Here is a 15,263-nt window from a genome sequence, read left to right as displayed (position 1 = left end):
AGGCTTGCAGTATAGGACTTGGGAGACTTTTCCTGTACTCCCATGTTCTAGTGCAGAAGTCTTGAAGTAAATATTTGACTTTCCAGGTTATTAGGGAGGTATATTTGTCAAAGTGATGGAATAGAACATGTCATATTTAATAATTTGTTAACTTGATATTTAAGTTTTACTTATTTAGACTTGCGACATTTGGCTCCACAAAGGCTAATGACATAATACATAGAAATGTATTACCGTTTGAAGGTCACTTTAGATAGGATGATCAGATACAGTTTCTCTTAGGAGACACAATTTGAGTCAAGATCTGAAAACATGAACTTGTAGAGGAAAGCAAATAAGTTCTAACTAGAGGGTATTCCAGCTAGAGTAACTATGTCATACAAATGTACAGAGGTTCAAAATCAACAATAACCAGATGCTTCATCTTCAGTAAGAATCAAAAGAGGTCCTCGAGGAAGAAATGAAATAACAGAAGGATAGAAATCTGCAGGGACTAGATTATGCCCTATTATGCTATAAAAAATAGCTTGATTTTTATTCTAAGAGCAATGGGGCACTACTGGAGGGTTTTAATGAGAGAATGGCAGGTTCTTAATTACATCTTTTTAAAGAAACCACAACTGTTATGTGTAAAACTTATGTAAACGGAGGATGGAAGCATGAGATCAGGTTAAAAGACTATTATAGTGATCTGTGGAAGGAAATGATGTTTGCTTGGTCTTAACTGGTAGGAGCAGAGACAGAAAGTGTATGTGTTGAGTGATGTTTTGCAAGTAGATCCAGTATTTTCCTGATGCATTGTATGTGGAGGATGAGGCAGGGAAAATAATCAAGAATGATTCGTAATATTTTGGGGTTGAGAAACTGGATGAATCGTAGTTACACTTACTGAATTAGAGAATGCTATGAGAGAAACAGTTTTTAGTGGAAATAGGAATTGAGAGTTCTATTGTGAACATGGGTAGTTTGCAATACTATTACATAATCAAGTGGAGATTTCAAGTAGGCACTTGGATGGGTCCAAATTGAACTCGGAGGAACAATGTGGACTCTCCTCCTTTTATTTCTTAAACATACCACATGCTTCCCATGTCTCGGAGCCTTAGTTCCAGTTGTGTCTTTTGTCTGCAATAGTCCTTCCTACTTCTGCCTGGTTAAATGCCAGTCTGTCTAAACGGTTCTCTTATCTCCATTTTTATTCTTTCTCAGTATTGTTTGTGATTTTTTTTTTGTAATTAAAAAAAAAATTTGCAAACATTTTCACTTTTCTTCTCTTCATGAAGAGGTATTTTGCTTCACTCACCCTGTCTAGCCATTGCCTAGCACAGTGCCTATCACTTGATAGATATTCAATAAATACTTGTTGATTGAATGAATGAATGAGCAGTCGTGGTTTGCTTAAAAGGAACGACAAGGTGCTAGGAGTAGACGGGTATGAGAGATGACTCCCCTTTCCCAAAGGTTTGAGGGATCTTGAGTAAGAGGAAGAATGGTTAATGTTTATTAAGCACTTATTATATGTTAGGCACTGACACAGTACTTTATTAGGATCTCATTTTATATTTAGTACCACCCTATATAGTAGCTACTCTTTTTGTCTTTATTTTGCAGATGAGAAAGCTGAGGCTGAAAGAAGCTATATTGTTGAAAGTTACACAGCTAGTGCAGAATAGCCATATTTAAAGCCCAAGCAGTTTGACTCCGTAGCCTTCTCTCTTAACAAATATGTAGAACAGAAGACTATTTCTGCAGTGCTGTAGATCATGTAATTTCCTTAACCTTTGGTGCTTTTGAAGAAGATTCTGATAAACTCAGTGGAGTATTGCATAATACTACTCAGACGCCTCTTGCCAGTGTCACCTTCCAATAGCCCAACAAAGTGACACCACTATGTATTCCTTGAAGCCTGGACAGAGGTCACTCCTTGTGTAACTCTTCCTCATAAGACTCCCATCCTATACAGAGTGGAATGGAAAGAGAAAGAAAGAAAAGGCAGTGGAGAGAGGTCCCTGAGAGCAAGATCCTGATTCACTTCAAATCAAAGGCAGGTCTCCTCTTTTCTGGTAGCCACTGGGGACAGTGCCAAGCCCATCTGATAGATATCCTTTCTTCATAATGACCAGAGTGTGTGAGATATGGAAGAGGGTGGTAGATGCCAAGAATGAAAGGGAAAAGCCAGGAGTCTCATCTTTTTTGCTCTTTGAAGATAGAGATACTGTCTAATCCCCTTTTCTTTTTCCAATTCTCACTGGATAATAAACTCCTGAGAGCAGAAACTATATTTTGCTTTCATTTTAATGAGCCCCTATGCCTTTCACATCATGTTTGTTAAAGAATTATCAGCACCAGGGATAAATCTATTACATAGTATTTAGGGGTGAATAATAAGATGTTTCTTGTAGGAATTTGATAGACCATGTTGAACCTTCATATTTTTCTAGTTAGCTATTTTTAGTCACTCAGTTGCCAGAACCTGGAAAGGGTCTGATTCAGCATCTTTTCACTTATTATCGCCTATACTGCTTCCTTTGGAGGGAGGGCATAACTGTTGGCTCTGAGAATTTTTTGGTCAAGAAAAATGAGACATTCTAAAGTTGAGATGAATGAAAATGAGTTAGAAAATATTCATATATGTACAGAAAATTATACAATCTTTTGTTCAGTTAATAGTATCCTATAGTAAACAAGTTTATTATCTAAGTAGGGAAATTGAGTAGACATAAATAAAAAATAAGAACAATTAAAATCGTTTCTAGCATGACAAGATAAAAGTAAGCTATAAATATACAAGAACTATTTTCTGTAGCTTGCAAATAAAATGAAATATTTTCTAAGGTGATAATGTGTTTCCTAAATAAGAACTATTTGGGATGAAAGTGCTTTTGGATTATTTAGAATGAATTTATAGACCATTTGAACAAATAGTTACTAAAATCTTCTCAGATGGATTCCAGATAGGCAACTACTTTTCAATCAGTGTTTTCCCCGCTCTAAAGCAACCCTGATAACTTTAATGACAAAGATGATCAAATTCTGAATAATTCTTGGATTATAAAAATGTGCTATGGCTGAGATGTTGAGTGGAATAAATGTGTTGACCTGGCTAGGGAGATAATTAAACAAGGTGTCTGAAAACCTTTGTATAAAAGAAAAATAGAGACAGCAACTATTTCTCAGTATGACTATTAGAAAAATCTCCAAGAATCATCTTATGTATTGTAACGTTTTGTTATATTGTAACATTTTATTAATCTTTCTAAGGATTATGTGTTGGCCTTTGTGCATTAACTCCTAAATATCATGTTGTCAATATGTTTAGAAATTCATTGGCTACAAGTATTAAATCTTTGTAGTGAAGTGATAATGTTTTGTTTTGTTTTTTTAGGTCTGTATATAAATTTTGCTTTTTTTTCCCTTTTCTTTCAAACTATTACACTGGATGATTACTACAATCCTCTTGACCAGGGGATGGACAAAGCTTATATTTCCAATATTTTTGCTAATAAATTCTCATGTTGAACCTGTACTACTTTGACTCTTGCTGAGAAATAGATTGTATTCCTGTACTAGTGAATTGGCCTATATTTAAGATAGAATTATTTATAGAAAACAATGATTTAAAAATGAAAATATAACTTAGTCATGTGGAAGCAAGAACTTCTATTTGAGTTTTGAATGTTGGGAAGATACATAGGAATAAAATAAGATTGTTCTTTACTATTAATACTATTTTCTTTTGGTGGACATTCTTCCTGGAGAACTGTGAATCAAAGGGAAGTGTTAATTTAAGTCACACTTCTAATCACTCTGACTTACCTAGTTGAGATCGAATTTCAAATATGTCCCTTTGCCCCATAAAGCTCTTTGAAGGGATAACGTTAGGAAGAAGTTCACACCCATCCAAAGAGATCTGGCAGGAGTTGATTGACATAACAAATAATGACCGTCTGTACCTTGTAGCAGTCCACCAAGACGCACAATTAGTCCCCTGCAGCCTGGGCAGACTGCTGGTTGTCTTCAGGTAAAAAAAGGAAATGTTGCTTGTTTGCTACTTGTTTACTTTATTTAAAATGACTACATTTGTGAGCCAGAATTCTAAGATTTAGGTTTTAACATTTTACAGCTGTAATTAGATTTTATTTTCAGTTATTTTTATAGCTTTTGCTTACTATTTTATCTACTTGTATAAAAATGTGGGATTTACAAGAACATAGTGTTTTCATTGAAAAGTACTATATTAATGATTAATTTTGTTGAAACCTTATTTTTGAGTGATTTTATATTTTATAGAAAATATGGTACAGAGTTATTGTGGGAAAATGGAATATTTGTCATTTATCTAGTGGAAATAAGTGGTATAGAGACCAAAGTATGAGTCTTTTTTTTTTTTTTTTAGTTACAGATTACATAAAGGTTATACAAAATTGACTCATAACTCTGACACTTATGTTAAGACATACTTGATTCCAACTGTAAAGCTTTTTGTGATTTTATTTTTTGACACAAAAATTGTGAATGTGAAAAATGCAAAGCTTTAGATTACAATCTAATAATGCAGTGAATGAAGAGCAATCTGTAATTGATTTGCATAGAAATAATGTAAAACAAAGTATGTAAATCATAAGTTTAAAAATCTGTTAGGGCTAGAACTTGAAACTTGAAATAGAATTTGTAACTCATTGTGTTTCAATTAATTAAAATTGATTGCTTCATTATCTCTGAACTTGAAAGAGTCATATGCATTGATTTAAATAAATTACTCTATTTTGGGTAACAGTTTAATTTGTTAGAAAGGACATAAGTTTAGAGTCAGACAGATAGGGTTCAAACATTGTTTCTGCCATTTGCTGTCAGAGTAGTCTGTCTCTCAGAAACCTCAGAGTCCTGGCTTGATGGTCCCACTGACACTCACAAGTTCAGTGATTCACTAGAAAGGCTCATATAAGTTAATATAAAGTTATACTCAAGGCTAGGATTTATTATCACAAAGGATTCATGTAGGAACAGCAAAAGCTAGGTCAAATAGGCTTTCTTGCCTGTTTATGGCAGGAATTGTATGGGTATGTCCCTTTCTGTCTACAAACTGCAGGGCCATGTGTTTGTAGACACTATTGCTCAGGAAATCCCATTTAAGTTTTGGAGTCCAAAGTTCTTACCAGGAGCTGATCACACACCTGTTAGATGACCAACCATGATGAGGTCCCAAACCAGGCACCATGTGTATAGAATGAAGCTTTATGTTTACTTTAAACGTGCTAACAACCTAGTTCATTTTGACCTGACACTTCAGGCATTATGGACTAACATTACTCCATAACTTTTGAACATTCCAGTAGTTTAGTTTCTCAGTTTCACCAAGGGTTATCAAGAGCATAGAGATAAGCAGAAAGTGAATGAAACAGACCTACTTCGTTAAAGTTTCCTCATACAGAGTTATTGTGAAAGTTAAACAAGGTAGAACTATGTTTAGTTTTGGTTTTACCTATATCCTTTTAGGCTTTCTTCATCTGAAAATGCCTTTATTTTCTATTCATTTTTTGTTTGTTTGCTTGTTTTTTAATTAGAGACAGAGTTCTACTTTGTTTTCCAAGCTGGTTTTAATCTCCTGGCCTCAAGCAATCCTCCTGCTTCTGCCTCCCAAAGTGCTGGGATCACAGGTGTGAGCCACTTTGCCCAACCTTATTTTTCATTCATTCTTGAAAGATAGTTTTACCACATTTACTATTTACAGTTGACAGTTATTTTCTTTCAACACCGGAAAGATAATTTTGCCACTTCTATCTGAACTGTGTGGTTTCAGAAAAGTCTGCTGTCTGTGAATTAGTATCCCATGTAGGTAAAGTCATTTCTCTCTGGCTGCTTTCAAGGCTCTTTGTCTTTCGTTGTCAGAAGTTTGACTATGTTGTATCTTGGCATGAATTTATTTGCGTTTATCCTGTGTCAGGTCCTGTTAGCTTCTTGTTTATAGATCTGTGTCTTTCGCCAAATTTGGGAATTTTCAGTCATTATTTCTTTAAGTGCTCTTTCAGCCCTGCTGTTTCTCCTCTCCCTTTACCTCTGTTCATACAAATGCGGGATTGTTTGTCTTACGGGTTCCTAAGGTTCTGTTCATTTTTTTTCACCCAATCTATTTTCTCTTTGTTGTTCAAATTGGGTAATGTGTTGATCTGTTCTCAAGTTCAGTGATTCTAACCTCTTATCTTCACTTTATTGATGAGCCCACTCAGTGAGTTATAAAAATTTGTTTTGTAAAATTTAGTTACATACTTTTTATTTGATTCTTTTTAAAGTAACTTCTATTTCTGTGACTGAGATAATCTGTGTGTTGTCATGTGTTTCAAGGAAATTTGTAGGTGATTGCTGTGCATTTATGTGGCAGCTTTTAAAATGCTCATCAGATAATTCCAACATCTGATCCATCCCAGTGTTGGTTGACCATCTTTTCTCATTCAGATAGTGATTTTCTTGGCTCTTGATATGATGGATGATTTTTTAATTGTACCCTAGACATATACTGTATGATATTAGGACATTTTGGGTCCCATTTAAAACTTTTATTTTTGCAGGCAGTTACCATGTTTAGGTTTAACATGTAGGTTCTGGCCTGCTTTAATGGACAGTGGTTTCAATGACAGTACAATTTTTAGAGCTTTTTGGTGTTATTTTGTTTTGCTGCTTTATCTGGTGCCACTGGGCTTCCTTCCAACTTGTTCATTTTAGTGTTGCCTCTGAGGGTAGAAGGAATTCCCCAAGTCTGGGCTGCCAGGAGTTTCACTGGGGAAGGGCGTCTTAGGCCTATGGGATTGTTTAGTAGAATTCTCCTGCTTGTAGATGACAGAGATTACTTCCTGAGCTGGGGCTATTGTGGTGGGATTCTTTCTCCCCTTAGGCTTGCTGCCCTGTTGTCTTTGGCAAGGGAGGTAGGAGTCTCAGGTGCATAGAGACAAAGAGGCTTCCCAGGATAGGTCTCATTTTGTGACAGTGATTCTCTGTATTTCTCACTTGAAAAGTGAGATAACAGGGCCACTGAGACAAAGAGGCCTCTTAGTCTTGGTCACTCATTTGGCTGGGATCTGTCTTGCTGTTATTTCAATCCCCTTATAGGTAGTACTGGGCTCATTTGGTCATTTTGAGGAGTCTCATATAATCGAGGGGAGGAATAGGCCTACCTGAGCCACCTTCTATTGCTATGTCGAGAGTCAAACTGCCTTCTGTTGCGTCAGTGAGATGTAAGACATCCTGCTACTATTCTGTTCCCCCATTGCTTTCACTCTTCCTTTGTACTCATTCTACATTATGGTATTAGGGGTTTCATAGTTGTTCTTTTTTTTTTTTTTTTTTTTAGATGATGAAATATTCTCTAGGTAATAATCAGTGCTTGAGATCAGATAATGGGATACTCTCTTCCAATGATATGTTTGTATCACAGGCCTTGTGCACTCTAGTGATACTGTAATTGATGTTTGTTGCTTTATTATACCATAGGAAATTACATGGGAATGATATGGGACTATATGAAGTGTCATAGACAGCTGTAACTCATGGCCCATTTATATGTTGAAAAATTAGCTCTTAGTAATATGATTTGAGGAGAAAAATAATTTTTAAGATTAAATGACAACTGAAAATTTTGCATTTTAAGATCAGACTCCCTCATGTACTTATGACAGCTTTTTGAAATGACATATAATAGCATCACATAAACTTTATGGTTGGTAGAAAGTTCATGCTGTGTTCTAGTTACAGGGATACTGTCATTTCAGAGGCTGAGATTTCTGATAGAATTTTGCTGTAATGTTTTCTTTAATATCTTATTGTGTAGTATCATTTCTTAAATTTGTTTTACAGCATCTTGGGGTTATAACTTCTTAGTGTGCTGTTGATTGAATGGTCCGAATGAAATGTCCCTGTAGGTCTATTTTCCACTGGCTCAAATGCAACTTCAAGAAGTGTACCCTGGCTTGTACTAAACAACTGTTCTTATTCTTTGCTGTAGGACAAGAAATGGATTCTCAATCATGAAGATGTCACGTTGGGAGAATTACTGGGCAAGGTATGTAATCAGCTGAGCTAAATGACCAGAAGTCATGATATTGATTGTGAAGACTACAGATTTTTAAAATTTTCTTCAAAGCTTTTCTTATATTGCCACAAGGCACATTACACATTAACTAGAACACAATACTTTATCTGTTATCAATACTGTGATGCTTCCTGAAATAGATGTGTGAAAGTCTTTGAAAGGTTTAAGAATGATTTTTAACTTGTAAAAATATTATATGTGTGTTTTCCCTTGGAAGGACCAAAAATTATGATTTTATTACAGTGTGCAGTAAAGTCAAAACTAGTGAACTGAGATTTGAAAAGAAACAGTGAGATAATGAAAGTTTAAATAAATACTCAATAGTTTTGTTCCATTTGTTTCTGGTTACATGGGACAGCTCAGAAAAAATGAAATACTGTCTCTACATACGGTTTCAGGATTGTATGTAGAATTACAGTGTGTAACAACACTGGACATAATTTCAATCTAAAAATGTAGACAAGACACTTGTTTCAATATAAATATTAATTTTCTAACTAGTTCTATTAATCAGAGAAGGCAACTATATATAATAAAAGTTCCTTTTCTTCCAATGTAGTTGGAAGTTTCTTTGAACTCATAGGCCATAGTCAAGTATATGATATTTAACAATAATGGCAGATACTTGAGAAATAACCAAATGGACTATTTGAAAATTTATTAAAAATAGTTTTATTTATAATTGAGTTCCAATGAATAAGTATTCATTTTTTGGTCAATGACTTAACTGGTGATGTTTCTGTTAATACATAAAAGTTTTAATTCAGTTTAGTTTCATGATGTGATACAGAAAACTAGTATAGAATCTATATATTTAGGAAAAGCTAATATAAGAGTGATTAGGACTGAACTTAAAAGCATAAATCATTGAGCTTACCTGACTAAAAGATGATGCTAGATTAAGGTGATGGCAATGGAGATGGTGTGAAATGGTGAGTTCTGGGTGTATTTTTGAAACTGAACCAATTGAATATCCTGATGGATTCTGTATGTGGGGCATTAAGAGAAAGACGTCCGTTCTAAATATAAAAGATTTCAGGAATTGAGATTAGGTGTTCAGTTTTGGATGTATTTTCTATAGACTTCCAAGTGGGGATGATGGAAACTACTGGGTATCAAGTCTGGAGTTGGAGAAGAGAGGTCCAAGTCAAAAGTACAAATCTGGTAGTTGTTAGTGTATAGATGGTACTTAATACAGTTAGATGGATTCAACAATGGAGTGAGTCTAGATGAAGAAGAAAAGAGGGTCAAGGATTGAGCCCAGCTCACTCGAACATAAGAGGTAGAGGAAAGAGAAGCAATCCTCAAAGGAGGTTGAAAAGAGCAGCCAGTTAGGAAGGCACCAGGAGATATGATGCCTTGGAAGCCGAGAGGAGAAAGTATATACGAGAAAGTATATACTAAGGAAGAGAGTGATCATTGGTGTCAGATGATACTGAGAAGTCAAACAAGATGAGATTTAGCAATGAGGAGATCACTAGTGACTTGGCTATGCAGTTTTCTTGGGATGCTTTAGGTGAAAGCTATATTGGAATGGATTTGAGAGGAACGGGAGGAAAGAATTAGATATAGAAAAATGTAATTCTTTGAAATTTTGCTGGAAAAGAAATCAGAGATGTGGGGTGGTAGTTTCAAGAAAATGATTTGTGCTTTGTTGTTCTTAATGTTTAACTTGAGAAAAATGATAGCATACGAGTTTGCAGTTGGGAATGATCTAGTGAAAATTCATGATTTAAGAGAGAGATGAAAATTGCTAGAACGTCATCCTTGAGTAGGTAAGAGGGGATGCAGTTTAGTTCACAATGGAGGGTTGACTTTGATAGAAACACAGTAGTTCACTTTTTATAACAGTGGGGTAGATGGTAGGTGGGTCAGTATAGGGACAGGAGCCCAAAGTTCTTTTTATATTACTTCAGTTCTTGAAGTAGGGAGCAAAAGCATCAGCTAAGAATGAGGATGGGAGATTTGAGAAGAGAGTAGAAGAGAAACAGTCATCCAGAAAACTGGGAGTGTGAATGGTCTAAAGAAATGTAATATGATTACTGAGTAGCATTAAGGGCCTCCTAAGAGTTTGTGTTCATGAATTTAAAGTTAATCCACATGATTATGTTTTTTCTCGAGCCATGTTGGCTTCATATGTGCAGAGTAGGCGGAGTTTTGGATTTAATCAGACTTGTAGATTTCCTAAGGGAGTTTTACAGATTAACAAAGGAGCAAAGAAATTGAGAGTGTATGGAAAGGCAGATGTAATTACTGACCATGGAATTTAAGGTGGAAGACAGAAGGAGGAGAATATACTAAGAAAGTGGGTAAAAAGCAATAGAACCTAAAGACTGGCAGTTCCTATAAAGTCAAAGGACTTTTGAAGTCTGGATAAGTACTCCAAAAAAGAAGAGGAAGGGAGCTAGAAAGATAGAAGCCAACCAGAAGATGAGATGAATGAGATAAATGGTATAGAGGATTTGCATTAACGGTATGGCAGAGTTTAAGATATGATTCTAGAAAATAGATTCTAGGGCTAGATAATTGGAGGAGAGACATTGAAGAAACTGAGAGTTTGAATCGTTGGAAGACCCTTTCAATGTCTGTTGAAATTATAAAGAATTAGGACACTGGGTAGACTGACAGTGACCCAAGGGCTCAAACTATCAATAAGCAAAGTATTTTCAAATTCAGTAGTTGACAACCAGAGTGAAGGAATGGTGGATATTATAATTGAGTGTCAGATTTTCAAAGCTGAGAGTTTTCAGAATGCGGGAGAGATAATGGTTTAAAGCCAGTGGTAAGTAGGTAATAGAACACTGTATTCTACCTGCAGGGCAGTGGTAAGCATTATATGTGGGGAAAATAAGTCATCACTTAAGTTTAGATGGCAAAAGGAAGTTCATCACCATTTGGATCTCCTCAAGTGAGAGCCAGAATTTGGTTAGAACAGGATATTAAAGGAAATGATCAAAGGATAGATTGAAAATATAATTTTGATGATGATGGACTATGAATTCCGGAAGGCACTATGCAAGTTGGGGATAGAGAAGAAAGGAGGATCAAATTAGAAGTATGCTGAATCTAAGGGGACTAGAGAGGGAGAGATGAAGATTAACCCAGGACCAAGGTCATCCTATGCTGACTGACATAAGCAAAAAGGACACAAGAGTTGTTCTCAGGGACTGAAGGGCAGCAGCAAAGATGAAGTCATGCTTCACGACTTTTTGTCATACCCCTTGCGTCTTAGAAAGGTTACTCCGATTCAGGATCTCAATTCTGGCACCTAAGATGATCTCATATTCAGTCCCTCACCTCTCCTTTAAATCAAAGGTTCTCGTTGAATGATGACTGAATGATACGGAGTGATGAGTGTCCTGGGCTTCCTCCTTACCTCTTTGGATAGAGAAGACGTAGTCTGGGAAAATATAGTCATTTCTTAGTGTTTGAAGTTTGTCCCCCTGACCACCACTGATAGAGTTATGTTCTCTGGATAATAGTTGCTAAATTAATATTTAAATTTTTCAAATGCCTAGTATGTACCAATACCTTTTAAAATAGGGCAGAAACCATTAGAAAGACACAAAGGGCAATGGGGAGATGCATATTCAGGAACAGGGTACATAACTTTGGGAAGATCAAGAAAGTCTTCATGAAGGAGGGTCATAAGAAATGGACTTAAAGATGAGGTTGCAGCTTCCATTTGGAGGTGGGTGTTTTCCACAGGAAAAAATGTAGAAAAGGCATGACACATATTTAGGGATCACTATGTATTTGAGTTCAGAACACATAGAACAGTTGGGGGTTATAATGTAGAGCTTTATAGAGGCTAAGAAAGTGATAGTAATTAAAGGATGTTTCTTAAGCAAAGCAGTAGTATAATCAAAGTTTTCCTTAGGAAAGATTAATCGGCAGTGTTGTGGTAGGTGGATTGGAGAGGCAAGGGACGGAAGATCAGCTTAGGTGACAGAATTGAGATCCCAAATCAGGGGAACCTTTTTGAGATGCAAGGGGTAAGACAAAAAGTATTATGGAGGTAAGGGCTGAATGTTCACAAGGCAGGTGATGGTTCTAGTAACTGAGAAAAGTAATATAGCCATGAAGAATCTTTTGATTAATAAAACTGTAAGTTTTAGACAAGCTGAATTATAAGTGTTTTAGGTAAGTGGAGGCCTAGCAGTAATCATGTAAATTAATAATATCTTCTCTGAGTTCTATCTCTGATATAATAAATAATCTGATAATTGTGGGTACAAGACAATCTCTTGAGAATAACAGATGCGAAGGTCAAATTTTTCTTTTTTAAATTTATGAATGTTTACTGTTAAAAATATGTTTACTTTTTATGAAAACGCTATTGGCCATTGTTTTATAAATACTAGATCTGACTCTTAGATTAAATAGTAAAAATTGAATATAAGACTCTTTTTAAATACCATTACTGGGATTATAAATCATTTTATTATAAAGACACATGCACACGTATGTTCCTTGTGGCACTGTTTACAATAGCAAAGACCTGGAACCAACCCAAATGCCCATCAATGATAGACTGGACAAAGAAAATGTGCACATATACACCATGGAATACTATGCAGCCATAAACATCGACAAGTTTGTATCCTTTGTAGAGACATGAAGAAATCTAGAAACCATCATTCTCAGCAAATAGACACAAGAACAGAAAACCAAACACCACATGTTTTCACTCATAGGCGTGTGATGAACAATGAGAACACTTGGGCACAGGGAAGAGAACAACACTCACTGGGCTAGGTAGGGGGTGGAGGGGAGGAACAGTGGGCGGGGCAGGATGGGGAGGAATAACACCTGGAGAAATGCCTGATGTAGGCGATGGGTAGGGGGCTGGGGGAAGGGTGGAGACAGCAAACCACCATGGCATGTGTATACCTATGCAACAATGCTGCAGGATGCAGGATGTGTACATGTACCCCAGAGCACAAATTACAATTTTAAAAAAATGTTTTCTTAATTTTAATAATTTTAAATTATTAATAAGCAGTAGTTCAAGGTATAAATTTTAACTTGTGAACTTTAAACATTAAGAGTTACATTCATCTTAGAGCTCTAAAACTCAGTAAGTATAGTAGACTTCTAGTTTGGTTATTTCCTGCTAAACAACAGCATTAAAGTTTATTATAAAATGTTTGCATAATGTGATTACAGCTGTGTAAAAAATATGCAGTGTTAAAAGACTAAGAGAATACTCAGCATTAGCTGTTGTGCTAGTATGTTGGCTTTATTTATCTTCTCTGTAATATTTCGAATTTAATTCTTAAAAATAGACTTCAAAATTTCTTCTCTTCTAAAATAAATACAGTACAAATTAGGCATTTTATGCCAAAATATGTCCTAGCCATTGAGTAAAGTTAGAAGTTCATATGTCTGATAGAAATTGGTTCATCACAGGTGATATTGACATTTAGGTCAGCACCTCCTCCTCCTTGGTACTTTTACTTATATTTGGCAAAGATTTATCTGCTGTCATTTACCCCAGACAATGAATGTATTTCTATTTTCAGGGAAATTTTGGTGAAGTATATAAGGGCACATTAAAGGATAAAACTTCTGTTGCTGTTAAAACATGTAAAGAAGATCTTCCTCAGGAATTGAAAATAAAATTTTTACAAGAAGCCAAGTGAGTTACTTAAAGTGATACGAAATATGTATTTATTATGTAAATGATTTATTAAAATGTTAAGTCTGAAGACATCTTAAATTGTGATTTGCTCAGGTAGTAAGGGTAAGCAGTTTTACAATGTGGAATCCAAAAGTTTATGCTTTTGTGATAGTCTGCAGATCAATTCAAGCAATCATAGTCAAAGAACTAGATGTTAAAGAGCAGTATTTAAGTTCTTAAAATATTACAATGTTTTGCTTTCATCACACGTACTTATACATATATGTATATATGCAATACTGTGCTTATAATAAAAATGTTACTGTATTATATACATAAACTGTATAGCTTACCTACACATTTAAATATATAATTATATCTATCCTACCATCCTTAGATATTACTCTTGCTTCTGTTTCCTCAGCTGTTAGGTTTCATTTCGGAGGACCTCATATTTCTTCTTCAGCTTAGTATCTGGCATTTCTTCTAAAGTTTGCATTTTTTTTTTGTTTGTTTGTTTCTAATTGATCTTCTAAGATGATTGGTTCTCTTTTTTATATTATTATTAGCTAAATATTAGAAAACAATACCTGATACCTATGTTGCACATATGTTGCACATAGTTAAAACTCTTCTGTTAGTGGTAAACTTGAGTCTATATAACAAAACACAAAACAAATAGAAAGCCACTTTGGAAATAGTGAGCTGGATGGACATGTGGGTGGCACATGGATGAATTGATGGACAGATGGATGGATGGGGAAGGAAGAGGATACATGGATCCATACAATTTTGTCTATTAAAAGGAAAGTGCAATGGGAGAGTGGTGCCATGGCAATGAGAGAACTATTCATAAGTTACATGCTATACAACATTTTGATGTATATATTCTAATTCATCATCTAAATGAATACTAATGGCAATAGTTAAACTAGTTGGATGCATTTATAAAATATTATTTGTAGAATAAAGTGGTAAACCTTTTTCATGTACATTGTTGGTAAGTCAGAAAAGAAATTCTGATGGTGAACTAAAAGGCATGCTAACACAACTGAAATGCACAGCCTTATTATTTTACAGTTGTTCATAAGTATTAAGGTAAAAGTCTGTGTCTCACATAGTTTGAAAAATATTCAAATCTCTTGCATTCTAACTTGGGATTGTTTTATTGCAAGCTAAAGAGTTTAATTTTTTTCTTTTAAGGTGAAATAATAAAGTTTTATGTTAAAAATGAAACTTACATTCATGCAAACTTCCAAATGTCCTTTAGTAGACTCTAGAATATATATTTAGATATTTAATATTATCTGAGTTCATGCTGTTTTGTGCAAATTTCTGTCTCCCTGTGCAGATTTTAAAGGAATATTTTTATTAGAAAAGGTTGAGGGGGTAGATTCTGAAATTACTAAGTGATTGGTGGAAGGGAAATGGGAGGTCTTGAAAAAAAAACCTTAAAACTTGCTATTCATATATCACTTCAAAGTTTTCTTTTTTCGTTGTCAAAAGTTGTTAATATAAAGGTGTTGAAAGTCACCAGAAATAAATATCAAGACATAT

At 35.0% G+C, this 15,263-nt stretch overlaps 1 protein-coding gene across 8 annotated transcripts in view; it reads left to right on the top strand.

The window, feature by feature from the left end:
• Positions 1 to 15,263, top strand: part of FER (FER tyrosine kinase) — a 505,234-nt gene that overhangs the window by 312,915 nt on the left and 177,056 nt on the right. For 7 of the 8 annotated variants that reach the window (XM_074382850.1, XM_074382836.1, XM_010339983.3 and 4 more), the window contains 2 exons: positions 7,997 to 8,053; positions 13,609 to 13,724. In XM_074382850.1, coding sequence (XP_074238951.1) covers positions 7,997 to 8,053; positions 13,609 to 13,724 — 173 coding nt within the window. Of the gene's footprint in view, positions 1 to 7,996; positions 8,054 to 13,608; positions 13,725 to 15,263 lie in introns of those variants that run through there. The other variant, XM_074382866.1, reaches the window with a different exon arrangement.

The sequence above is a fragment of the Saimiri boliviensis genome, chromosome 1 (genome assembly GCF_048565385.1).
Source record: "Saimiri boliviensis isolate mSaiBol1 chromosome 1, mSaiBol1.pri, whole genome shotgun sequence".
Taxonomy (NCBI): Eukaryota; Metazoa; Chordata; class Mammalia; order Primates; family Cebidae; genus Saimiri; species Saimiri boliviensis.
This window is presented reverse-complemented; position numbering and strand designations above follow the sequence as displayed.